The following is a 12,920-nucleotide window of genomic DNA, read 5'->3' as shown; positions in this document are numbered from 1 at the left end:
GGGAATGTAAGCAAAAATGGAAAGGAACCATTACCTTCATTGCAAGTAACAGTATGAAAGGTTTGACGCCTTGACATATTTCCTGGAGTAAACCTAAACCAACCTGTCAGGCCAGAACAGTAGGCTACATACCTGCAATTTGCATAGGGCCTACGTGTGCGTGTATATAAAAATTAAAGTTTTGGTAAATCTGGAATTATTTGGAATTATACAATCATGTATGTCAATGATTTTAAGTTCAAGTATACAGTGACATGGCCCCTAAGGCGAATAAAATAAAAGTGTGACTCTTGACGACGACTAACTAATAAACCGTATTGTTTTAACATAGGCCTATTATAAAACAACCAATCAATCAAATATATGAATAGTAATTCATTTTGTAATGTGTAAAGTCAGATAACAGAATCCAGTGGCTCCAAACCTACCTTAAAGTCACCATGAAATCAAACAGGATTTTTTGTTTTGTTTTACACAGTGTTGCGGTGGTTATTATAAATGATTTATCAGTGCGCACACCGTTATTTTTTCAAAATTCATTTGCACTTGTAATCTTTAATCAAAAATGTTAAGCTCCTCTCCCCCTCTCAACAACAACTCTTCACCACATGACCTTAGCAACAAAAAAGAGGTAGGACTACTCACTGTCCAATGGCCAGGCATTTTTAGCCCTCCCCTCCTGGCCCAACTTACAACAAACCAATCAAAAAGGGAAAGGCAAACTGAAACCCCGCCCTACATTTTTTCAAATTTCAGAAGCCGTTTCACTCGGATATACGTCACGATATGGAAAAGAAGTCAATCGCAACTTCCGTTTCATGGTGACTTTAATAAAACGTCACCAAGAGAAAAAAGCGTTTGAGCTTTTTTGTTGTAATCTAAGAACAAAAAATATTCGTGAAAGTGGAGAAGGGAAATGAAAGATAAAAAAATGAGTAAAAATGAGTTAATGCAGCAAAAACGATTGTAGACCATTTTAAGTTTCAACTATGCCAGGCGACACACATAATAAACGTAAGAAAAGTGTTTTTGAGCCCTGAAACATGTCATACCACAACACACCAGAGGTGTAAAGACTTGAAAACCATACTTGAGTAAAAGTACAGATACCTTGCAGTGAAAATGACTCCATTACAAGTTATAAGTCACGAATTCCAAAATGACTTGAGTAAAAGTCTTAAGAGTATCTAATTTTAACAGTACTTGAGTATTTTACTCATACTGAATAATTGGCTCTAAGCAGGACTAGTCCTCAACACTTGTCAGTGAAAAACAAGAAACATTGATTCGTGAGGAGAGCAATCGCATCAAACTGAACACCTCAAAATTGCAACAAATCAAGGTCAACACCATATAGCCTACGTCTATTACAAACACCAAAGTCTCAGTTAAGCTCAAATGCTCATGAAACCAATATCCTTCAAAAAGGTCTCTTCAGTAAAACGGATAAATAAAATAATGTTAAGTAAAAATTACAAAAGTCAAAGCCTTTTTGCACTGGACATGCTGGTTTTGGCCTTATCGCCGGCTGCAGTCATGTCCTCTTCCCACATAAAACACCAGCGATGTCAACTACCTGATAATGCCCCCGCATTCGCATAAAGAAGCCATGTTGACAAGTTTCAGTATGGGCAAAAATGCACAAGATATAGTACCGTCAATGCACTGTAAATGGCAATATTGCTTCTTCTGTAGCAGAAATAAACTGCTGTAGATAAAGTTGCTATGCAAAATGTAATGTGTAATTGCATTAGTCATTACAAAAGTAGTGGAGTAAAGAGTACAAATACTTATTCAAAAATGTAGTGAAATAGAGAGTAAAAGTTGCTAATATCTTTAATACTCAGTAAAACTACAAAGTACCCCAAAAGATACTTAAGTACAGTAACTAATTACATTTACTCCAATACATTACACCACTGCTACACACATGCACATTTCGTTGAATTGTTTGACCAATAGGTGGCGCCAGTCTTTTCTCTTTCTTGTGATATGGAGTGCCTTGTGTACCTATGATCAAACTGTTATGAAGAAGTGACGTTTTGATATTATGTTTGCTCAAGGATCTTTCATGAGCAATTGTTTTCTTTTGAGGGATGTGTTTGAAGACTGCGATCTTTATCTTCTGGTCATCTTATCAGTATATCAAGAAAAATATATTTTTTTGCAGACCAGATTTTTTGCCAGACCAGGATTATTTGGAACAGAGTATTAACATAGTGTCTTGCATAAGTGTAGGAATGATTTGAAAAAATGCACATTAAATGTTACTTACAGTATCATCTGCCACAGCATGTTTATGTGTTGACTGCTCAGTGCACGTAAAACATTTATACAATGTCTCAAAAAGGAGTTAGTTAAACATGACAATAACAACAATACAAAACTTTGCCATATTAAGCACAAACAGAAGCTAGCTACAGTTTAAAAATGGGTATATGTTTTTGTTTTCACATACACCTTCCATTTGAACATTTCAGTGTCCTGAACTTCATATTACAGCATCTAGAATTACACACAAGCAAAATTAATCAAAACAACAATTCCATCTGATTTGTTAGGGGAAAGATCCATACCATAATTTACCTGACACAGGTACATTCAGTACTATGAACGGAACTTGACAATGAATACCCTTAAGGTACCAGACAAAAACAGCACAAATAAAATCACAGGCCAAATGTTTTCTGTTCCAAGCAAAACTGGCACAGTTGTTTTTTCAAAAAATTATCCTTTATATAAAATATGATTGAAGAATATATTGCTGAAATGTTGCAGAAACGTAATACAAATGGTTTATCCATTTACACCTACTGCTTGATCATAATTGTTGTCGTTGTATTGTAAACAGTAGAGGTTGGCCAACTATCCCTGCCAAGGACAGAAAAGCTCTTCAGTGCATAATGGGAAGCAGAAATTCATTCAGTGCCTGGTGTTTATTATTAAACGACACCATCAGATTCTTTCTTACAGCTAGCACGCAGCAGAAAAAATACAGCTGTTATAAGAAGGAGGGAAAAGAGGGCGATCAGAGCGTTCCAGGCATCTGAACGCAATGCTTTTCTCAGAAACATATCTTCGGCAGGAAGCAGGTTGCTTAAACTTAGCATGTAGCCAAGGGACCAGCCAACAGAGGTGTCTCCTGCCTGTAAGAACATGAAACACCATTCAAGACATTGCATTTTTTCATATACTTTGAATATTTATTTACTCTATGTTAATATAAATATATTTAATGCTCTATGTTAATATACACTCTTAAAAATAAAGGTGCTTCAAAAGGTTCTTCCATGCCATAGAAGAACCTTTAACATCTGAAGAACCTTTCTGCTTCACAAAAGGTTCTTTGTGGTGAAAAAAGGTTCCGGTTATAAAAAGAAAGAAAGAGATGGTTCTTTAAAGAACCTTTGACTGAATGTTTTTTTGTGGAACCAAAAATGGTTCTTCTGTGGCATCGCTGTGAAGAACCTTTAAGCACCTTTATTTTTAAGAGTGTAGCGTAAAACAAGCTATTTAAATGTGAAAAAAATATGGAAGGCTTGACTGTTTTATCCATCGGGTTATTATTGGATCTCCTCTTTATGACAGGTGGTTGGAGGGGTAGGGGCTTGGTGATGTCATTTAGGAGATGTAGCAAATTATTACAATTCAATGACTTTTTTTATTAATCAAGCAAATTAACTTGGTACATGCATTGAAACAGTAAATACGGCAGACATTAATTCTATGTTGACTTGAGCGGGACTTGCCTTTTTCTGGAAAGAGATGTGTGGGAAGGAGACATCATCGAAGCCGTATCCTTTTACCAGGAGCTCCTGAACAAAGATGGAGACTGCACAATAATCCCTCAAGCGCTCTCCCTGATCCAGAACCTTAGTGTTCATCTAGGAAATGGAGAGCGATAGGGTAGTTACACATTTAGCAGAAGTGTTTGAGACTTCTTTAAGAGAACATCTGTGTTTCTCGAACATAATTTTTAATAATTCCAAACATAATTTTTTCTAATGGTGTACGTAAAGTCATTCATTGAAAGGCTCAGAAAAGTAAAACAAATAGGTCAGCAAATGTTATTGATACTATCCAACATAAAGGAATGCAGAGTGCACATACAGTATATAAGCATGTTCTTCATATTTGAGCTGGTTGCAGATTGCTGAGATAGTGAAACTAATTATATCTCAGAATTTGCCGGGCTCAAAATAAGCCCGGTGGGGTGGTACTGTACCTCCTGAAAGCTCATGTTGCAGACGGCACGTGCAACGTTCTCTAAGTGTGCCGGGGAGGTGATGGTGATGCCTGTAGTTTCTTGCAGGAAGGAATGAGTGTAGTAGAATGCAGAAAATGCCTGTGCCAGAGAAAGGGAGAGACAGATTACACAGTCGTAATTATGACACAACGTGCCGAGGAGATACATTTAAGATTGATTGTATTTTAAGGTTTTGAGCGGTCCCACTTCATAACCGCTTAACATGTGTCGAGACGCTAATGTATAAGGCTCACGAGACCATAATGGCATATTATGCCAGTTGATAAACATATATTTAAAAAGAATGAATGTTGTACAACGTTCCATTAAAAGCGATATGAACTCTCCTACCATAAAGTTTCCTGTGATGTTGGGCTGGAAGACTCCATCAAAAGAGCATTTGGAATAAGAACAGTTGTTGAAAGAGAAGAGCTTAGAAATGTTTCCCAAGCATTGATTGTAGTTTCCAGTGCCAGTTATCTGCAGGTGGGCATCAGGTTTATATGGAGTTTGTCTGTTAACACATGGAGTATCAAACACACTGCCCAGCTTTATGGAGTCAGTGTAACCTGCAGGATAGCAGGGGTGAACTATAGAGCTGTCTGATCTCTGAGTCTATAAAACACAAAGAAAATGTCAGGTTTAAATATGAATTACAGATCATTTTACAATCCATCAAAATATGCTTGTCTTTGTAAACACACGTGTATGCTAAAATATATTCCAAACTACAACTTACAGTATAGTAATCGCTGTAATGGTTTGATAGAGAGATGTGGTAACACCGCCGCTCAAGGTTATTTATGTGTAATTCTATATACTGCAATAAAAAGGTAATATTTTACCATAATCAGATGTGCCAGCAGTCTAAGTAAGACCTGATCTCTCCCATAGCACAGAAAGCTCTGAGTGTAAATCTTATAGTCCTGCCCATACAGCCGCAAATTCCTCTGATTATCCTTGTTCTCGACTGTTTCTTTAGTCACAAAGGTGATTTGAGTCGAAGCGCCGCCAAAGTCTAGTGCACCGACTGTGGGTCTGCCTGGGGACAGCCAGTGACCCACAAAGCCATACTGGAAAATGAACACGGAAGAGAAGAGAGAGAATGTAAAAACACGGCTGGTGGCATACAGTAAGATTGATGACTTCCTGATATTCAATATTTTCGATACTTTTGATACTGGGCCTGATGGTGTGTATGCGCATACACTATATGCATTAAACCAGTGTGCAATGTGTTTAACTGAAAGAAGATCTTGCCTAAAGAAATGATTTTACAAACTGGATCTTGCAAATTACTGCAGATATGTGCTTCCTCATTTAGAACAGCCCAAACGTATTATCTGCAGAACGAGGTAAATAACATTTATGCATTTGGCAGTTGCTTATATTAAAAGTGGCCTGCAGTGCATCCAAGCTGTTCATTTCGTCAGTACGTGCACTCCCCAGGAAAGACATCCGGGACTTGGGCGCTGCCAGTACCATGCTCTACCAGTTAAGCTACAGGAATACATTCTTGGTGTCATATAAATGCTTATAAATGGTTAGTTCCAGTCCTTTATATTTGGTCAATAGTCGAACCAGTGACGAAATTTGGTTCCAACGAACTTGAAAATAAGTTATTTCTTTGTGGCACTAAAAAGGCGTGACATCCCTGTTGAAAAAACAATAGAACCCTGCCCACGACACAAAAGAAAATGTTATGAATTTAATGATTATAATTGGAATTGTATTGGTTTTAATAGACACTATATTATGGTGTCTGTATGGTATGTTATGGAATCTATTGGTGGGGTGTTATCTGGCAGATCATCCTATTGGAATAATGCCCCAAACACACCCATAAAATAATTTTGTAATGGTTTTAATGGAAAAAGCTAATGGTTCAGGATGTTATTTTAATCGAAACCATTAGAATTTCTGTGATGGTTTCTATAGTTTTTTTTCAGCATAGAGTAAGCTGTAAAAGCCATTTTGATTCTAACTGAAACCTTTGTTAACATCTTTATGGTTATCAAGTCAAATATAAATGACGTTATCTATTTTATTTTTTTAAATCCTCTTAAGTAAATATTGTCTAAAATGTATATTGAAACAAAACTCCAGCTTTTACCTTAACATAGTTCTCAAGCAGGTAGTTGACTGTGACCCATCCATAGGCTCCCTCCTCTTGTCCACTTAAAATTGTGGCCCCTTTGAAGCTGAACGGGTACGTCTTCAATTTATCTCCCACTTCTTTTAAAATCTCATCCGACTCTTTGGGTTTAGAAATGCTGTGTAATAAAACACAAGTATATGTAAAATTGTCATTTGCGATACCTTCCACTCGGTTTTATCCCAATTTCTTAACGCAATATTTCCATTTTTCCAGCAACTTATACAGAATATTGGCATGGCCGCAATGTCGTGAGTTCGGGCTGTGTGTTACAGTGAATGCACTACAGTAAGAAGAGGCACTAAGGCTTACTGACTCACTTTAATAGTCTCATGCCCGCTGTGGCCCCAAGATACAAAGGAGTAAGTTTGTGTCTAGACTTTGGGATGTCCTGAACAGCTTGTTCCATACATTCTTGAAGGCTCTTGGCTGCTCCTCCTCTGATACCCGCATAACTGGAGATCCCACCTCCTGGTACAGGAAAGTGAGAGAGGAAGACAGTTTAAGTCACAAGACAACTATATTGAATCATCAAATTTAATTTATTATTCTAGGAAAGTATGTCCACACAGGGTTCCTAAGAACTACCAGTTTTATATCTTGAGAAGATGAACCAGACCCGTTTATGCAACCGTGCATGTCATTGGGTGCCTAAGGTGCTTCCGTAAAACAGTGCTACTCAGCATTAAACAAAAGGGCACTTAGGAGGGCAACATCCCAATTCTGTGATTGTCAAATCTGGAGAGATGAGTGTAAGATGAAGTAAAAGTGATTAAGAAATGCTCAGAAAGCGCATATCCGAGGCATTACCACAAAACAGGAACTGGGCAAGAATGTATACTCAGCATTGTGTAAGGACAGTGAGATATAAAACCAAGAACTAATTCATAATATTAGCTTGAAGTTCTAATGAAGTAAAACTTCTCATTTCTGTTATACATAATGAAACCAAGACAGGGGATATTCATTTCTATAAAAAGATTTTCAGTAGAAACATAGTTTTAGCAGTCTTGCATATCGCTGCCGTCCTTCTGAAACCTTGTATCTCCATATTTCGTCTTGTCAACTTTGACAACACAGTAAAAAGTACAGTGTTTTTTCCATTTTCATGAAAAACATGAACAATGTTAAACATAAGTGAACATTATTTATTTACTCACCTTTAACATGACAGTCTGTGTGTTGACTCACAATGCCTGTACCGTTTTGCTTATTTGCTGGCCATTTGTAAATGAACATAGCCGTATGGGAGGACCCCGCATCCAAGACTATTCCATACTGTAAACAAACACAATGGATTGAAAGAATTTAAAGAATACATTGAGTGCGAAAGACTGAGGCCAGCTACAATATACTGTATTTCATACCAACCACATATTCACCCAGTAGTGTTGGCACAAACATTTAATCTGATGTATTATAACCATTTAATTAACTATAAAATAATAAAGAAAATATTATATAGTTAACAGCCTTATTTAGTTTTTTCCTGTAAACATAAAACCCAGTGAAATACAATGAAAAGATCATTCTTAGACACACTTATGCCCGGTTTCACAAACAAGGCCTAAGGCTAGTCCCAGACTAAAATACAAGTTTGAGGTGTTTTAACTGAAAATAACTTGCAACAACAGATCCTAAAACATGTCAGTGCCGTTGTTTTGACTCAAGATTCACAATAGCATAGTTTTTACTACAGCGTGTTTATAAAAGCTAGTTTAACTAAGGCCTAGTCCTGGCTTAAAGGGATACTTCACCCAAAAATGAAAATTCTGTCATCATTAACTCACCTTCTGATGAACACAGAGAAAGATATTTGGAAGAATGCTTATAACCAGACAGATTTTGCCCCCCATTAACTCCCATAGTAGGAACAATTAGGCCTACTTTATATATATTTTTTGTTCTGTTGAACACAAAAGAAGATATTTTGAAGAATGTAGGACAGAAAACAGTTCTGAGGCACTTTTTACTACCATTGTATTTGTCCTACTATGGGAGTTAATGGGGGACAAACTTTGTCTGGTTATAAGCATTCTTCAAATAGCTTTCTCTGTGTTCATCAGAAAAAAGAAATTGATACAGATTTGGAACAACTTGAAGGTGAGAGTTAATGATGACAGAATTTTCATTTTTGGGTGAAGTATCCCTTTAAGCCAAGTCCTGTCTGTGAAACCAGGCCTTAATAGTCTTAGTCTTATGCTTTTAAAAACAGAGCGTGTCCTCAACATTGCTTACACTATAACGCTCAAACTCGCATTTGCAATATATTTTAGAGTGAAACAGACTACTGGGTGAGAAAAATAGAGGGCATGGCTTGTTTCTTTCACTGCAAATGGATTGTGTATTTAGAAAAGTATGCGTTTTATTGCAGACTGACAGTTGGAGGGGAGGGGTTAACGGATATTCTGCCCAAGCTGAACCACCATTCCATTTTCACATTACAAGGCAAACACTTGCATGGATGAACTATTCAACACCAAACAATGTGCACAAACAAAGTAAATAGAGGTCATCTTGCATTCAGACATTGAGGTGCCACTGCTGATGATAATTCTAAAAATGTCTAGGAGGTTTTAATTTGGTCGTTTGGTAAATGCAGTTTAGTTTGTTTTGGAAAACAAAATCCAATTTAACTTAATTCTGATGAACATCTTAGCATGTAAAAAATAGCTAATACTTTTTTAAGCAATATATCGCTGCTGTCTTTCTGAAATGTACCTCCATATTTAGTGATTTTTATGTTTTGCCATAAATCATTATTATTAGTCACTCTTTATGTTTGTCCCTGGGGTTTGCAAATATCTAACCAATAAAAAGTGCTTGTCAACTTTGACAGCACAGTATTCAATCATTTAAAAAGTGCAGTATTTTTTCTATTTCCTGAAACAGCAAATTTGGACATCCGCGGTTTCGTAAGGACAGCAATGATTGTTGTTATTTAGAAGAACAGTGCCCACTCTCTCCAAGTATAAATAGTCAGACATCTTACCATATCTAATTCATAATGCTAAATAGTATTAAGGTAACCATGACACCATACAGCTGCCTATGCAAACCGGATTGTGTTTCCTTTCAAAAATAAAAACCTCTTTGATGTGTGATCAGTTTTAATCCTGTTAGTACTCTGTTTTTGTTCAATGATTATACTGTTCAATGTGTATAACTGAAAGATCAAAAAATAGCATAAATAACACAATGTCTCTCTTTTATCACACACCTGCACTGCAACCTCCTGAGGTATTGTGTATTTTGGGCAAGACACTACCTGAACTCTATTCATACATGCAAACCATGATAATCTCAACCAATTACCTTGCTCCCTTAGTCTTTGCCTACAGTTTGCATGAGGCAACAGGTGAATGCAAATCTCTAACAGCTCTTAGTTTCAAAGACTTCTGTGTTATTTAGGCACCTCGAAACATGTCTAGTTTGCTTATCACAGTGACTCACAGTCCTGATCTAAAAAGTTAAAAAGTCTCTACATAAAAACTAGGACAATGAAACATGTTATATAACTGTATTATACATTGTTGTACATTGAAATGTTCATGCTTTGAAAAAATCTCCATGGGCTAAATCTTGTGAAAATTATAATAAAAGTACAGTATGTTTTGGGGAGAATGTTCAAACAAAAAGGCTACATAGTTAAACCATCATTCCTGCAGTGAAACAATGGTACATTTTTGATACTGTGGTTTTACTCAAAATAGTAAAACCATGGTTAATTTGAGAAAGAGGGTCTCTACTCAACAGGCAACAATTACTTGATATTTCTGTGAGACTTGCAATAATTATTGCACGCGCAAAACAAGAAAGGTGAAACCTGAAGAGGCAGGTCTCCAAACAAACTTTATTTGCTCAACCGGAACTGATTGATTCAAAGCACCGAAAAAGGCTAAACTCTCGTGATCTCGCGCTAAGCATTGCTTGCCAGTGAATTGTTTACCTCCCATTACACTCTATACCAACTTTAACTTGTACGTTTATGAGTGAGAAATGTGTTATTACCATGAACTGTGCCGGTTCTTTGATATCTTCGGTGGGAATGACGAGCAGAAGAATGCCACCGATCGCCAGAAACAGAGCTGCGGTGGCGGTAATGATCTGGCATTGCTCTTGGTTTCCCATGGATGCCGTGAACGCGACGCGATTGACCGTGGAGAAATGATAGCGACCACATTTGTTGGTAAGTCCTAGTATTGTATATTGTGACGTATGTTAAGGCGGTAAACCGGCAAAACAAAGTGGGCATGGCACTTGAACATTGCCCCTCGTCATGTGCACGAGCATTGGACAACAGGTCTTGGTTGGCTATAACTTCACCAAGTTTATCTGCTGATAGACGCCTAAAAACAATATAGGCTACTGTATATACTCATTTATCTCTGTCTTTTTAACACTTTCTGATATTTACTATTTATATGTATATATTAGGCTTTTTTTTAAGTTTTCTGTTAATTGTTGCCATACGGTGCAGTGTGTGACAATTCGTAAGAAGACACTTGTAGAAGTTACATTTGTGGATATTATAACGTGCTGATTTGTGGCAGATGCAGCAAGTTGGGAAGGTGGTTTTGAGGTTCCATTTGTGACCCTGGATCACAAAACCAGTCTTAAGTAGCACGGGAACATTTTTAGTAAAAGACAAAAATACATTGTGTGGGTCAAAATGATCGATTTTTCTTTTATGGCAAAAATCATTAGGATATTAAGTAAAGATCATGTTCCATGAAGATATTTTGTAAATTTCCTACCTTAAATATATAAAAACTTTATTTTTGTGAGTGGATGGTCTGCCACAGTGCTCCTGATTAACAACTTCAAAGGCAATTTTCTCAATATTTTGATTTTTTTGCGCTCTCAGATTCCAGTTTTAAACGGCTGTATCTCAGCCAGATATTGTCCTATTCTAACAACTCATATATCTATAGAAAGTTTATTTATTCAGCTTTCAGATTGTGTAAAAATCTCAATTTCGAAAAATTGACCCATAAGACTGGTTTTGTTGTCCAGGGTCACATTTCTCCTTTCAGAATGCTGCAAGAAAAAGGGTTGACAGGATGTTCAGCAACTGGTAGCTTTTATTATGGGATGGTCAAACAAATAAGTTTAAAAGGGTATTCTTCACACTAGGCTTAAACCGTATGCTGTAAACCCAGGGATTGTGGAATTTCTTCAACCCACCTTTGTACAGCAAACTTCGAACAAATTATGCCTTTCACACATGTGCAGTCTTAGATTTTTTTTACATTAGCAGGGTCTGCATTTTACAACAAGAACACAAACAACAACAAACACTTTACAACTTTTCAGCTGCATGTATATTAAAAACTTTTTTGTTGTCACATTCACCTTATATATTTTTTCTATTAGGATAAACATAAAACTAACAGCTCGGAGATCTATAGAGAACTGTGTGCCTGACATAGGTCTTGTCTATCTGAACATTTATTATTTATTTCTTTCCTCTCTCTCTCTCTCTCTCTCTCTCTCTCTCTCTCTCTCTCTCTCTCTCTCTCTCTTTGTGCCCTTCCCTGACATTGCGCCAGTCTTTGTAAGCAGCTGTCACATCTTTGCTTTAGGCTGGTCCGTATGAAGAAAGCGTCTGCTCATCCATGTCAAACAGCACACTGTGTTCTGGGTCCTGGCATATTCTGTAAACAATGAAGCACTGGTAGTTCCACAGTAAAAGCAGCACCATTCCAAACAGGGCCAGGATTATAAGACTGACCAGCAGGAGGCGCTGTTTGTTCAGGCAGGATCCCTTCTGACAGCTCTCATGATTAATATTTGACAGAGATATCCTCAGCAAAGATGTCAAGTGCTGATGTGAATGCAGAGACATTGGAAAATCTTTTGTTTGAGCTGGGATCTCTATTGTACTCATTGTACAGGAAGTGCACAGATTCATGCAAGGTGGAAGCTGAGGGAAAACAAGGGGTAGGGTCAACGGTGAGAATTTCACCATTATTGCGGTATTGCAGTTCATGTTGCACAGCTTTGACTCATTTTATTGTAAATACAGTCATCTTTACATATATACAATTTGTAATGTATAATCTTTTAGTGTACCATTTGCTAAATTCATTGCAACTGTATTTTGATCAAGATTTCATATATTTAAAACAAAACAAAATATTGACTCTAAATATAAATATATGCAAGTTAAAATGATTTTAGATTCAGATGCTTGTATGTTTACTGTTCCACAGCTGTTAGTAGTTTATGTGACTCATGCATTAGATTTAGGCAGCCTCAGAAATACCTCATTACTTTCATGTCACTTTAACCACATGGACACTAAGTGGCTAAAAATGCAAACCGGACAAAGGAAAATGCAATCGTAACAAAAACTTAAATCTCTGCCTACCGTTCCAGTTGATGTAGAAGCTGTGGATCAGCTTGCTTGCAAAGATAAACAAGAATTTGGCTGTAAGAAGCCATTCACTGACCTGCGCTCCTGTTTTTATTACTTCTGCTTAAAATGTCAAGACAAACAGATTCAGAGCAGCTTCT

General features: G+C 36.9%; 1 protein-coding gene across 1 annotated transcript; it reads right to left on the bottom strand.

Moving 5' to 3' along the window:
- Window positions 1-1,281: 1,281 nt before the first annotated feature.
- LOC130549944 (ectonucleoside triphosphate diphosphohydrolase 2-like) lies at window positions 1,282-10,588 on the bottom strand. Its single transcript, XM_057327285.1, has 9 exons — window positions 10,413-10,588; window positions 7,562-7,679; window positions 6,722-6,872; window positions 6,360-6,519; window positions 5,092-5,319; window positions 4,598-4,861; window positions 4,226-4,345; window positions 3,746-3,884; window positions 1,282-3,142 (listed from the first exon to the last, which is right to left on the bottom strand). Exons 1-9 carry the CDS (start codon window positions 10,530-10,532, stop codon window positions 2,943-2,945), a joined length of 1,500 nt encoding a protein of 499 aa, XP_057183268.1. The 5' UTR covers window positions 10,533-10,588; the 3' UTR covers window positions 1,282-2,942.
- Between the last annotated feature and the right edge of the window lie 2,332 nt (window positions 10,589-12,920).

This window comes from Triplophysa rosa, linkage group LG2, assembly GCF_024868665.1.
Source record: "Triplophysa rosa linkage group LG2, Trosa_1v2, whole genome shotgun sequence".
Lineage (NCBI taxonomy): Eukaryota > Metazoa > Chordata > Actinopteri > Cypriniformes > Nemacheilidae > Triplophysa > Triplophysa rosa.
Note: the sequence above shows the minus strand (reverse complement) of the source record. Positions and strands in the feature narration are given on the sequence as shown.

Coding starts and splice junctions, on each gene's coding strand:
- LOC130549944 (XM_057327285.1), bottom strand. CDS start 10,532: ATGGGAAACCAAGAGCAATGCCAGATCATTACCGCCACCGCAGCTCTG. Junction 6,873..7,561: donor CACAGACTGTCATGTTAAAG/GTGAGTAAATAA, acceptor TTCCTGTACCAG/GAGGTGGGATCTCCAGTTAT. Junction 5,320..6,359: donor TGCTTGAGAACTATGTTAAG/GTAAAAGCTGGA, acceptor TTCATTTTCCAG/TATGGCTTTGTGGGTCACTG.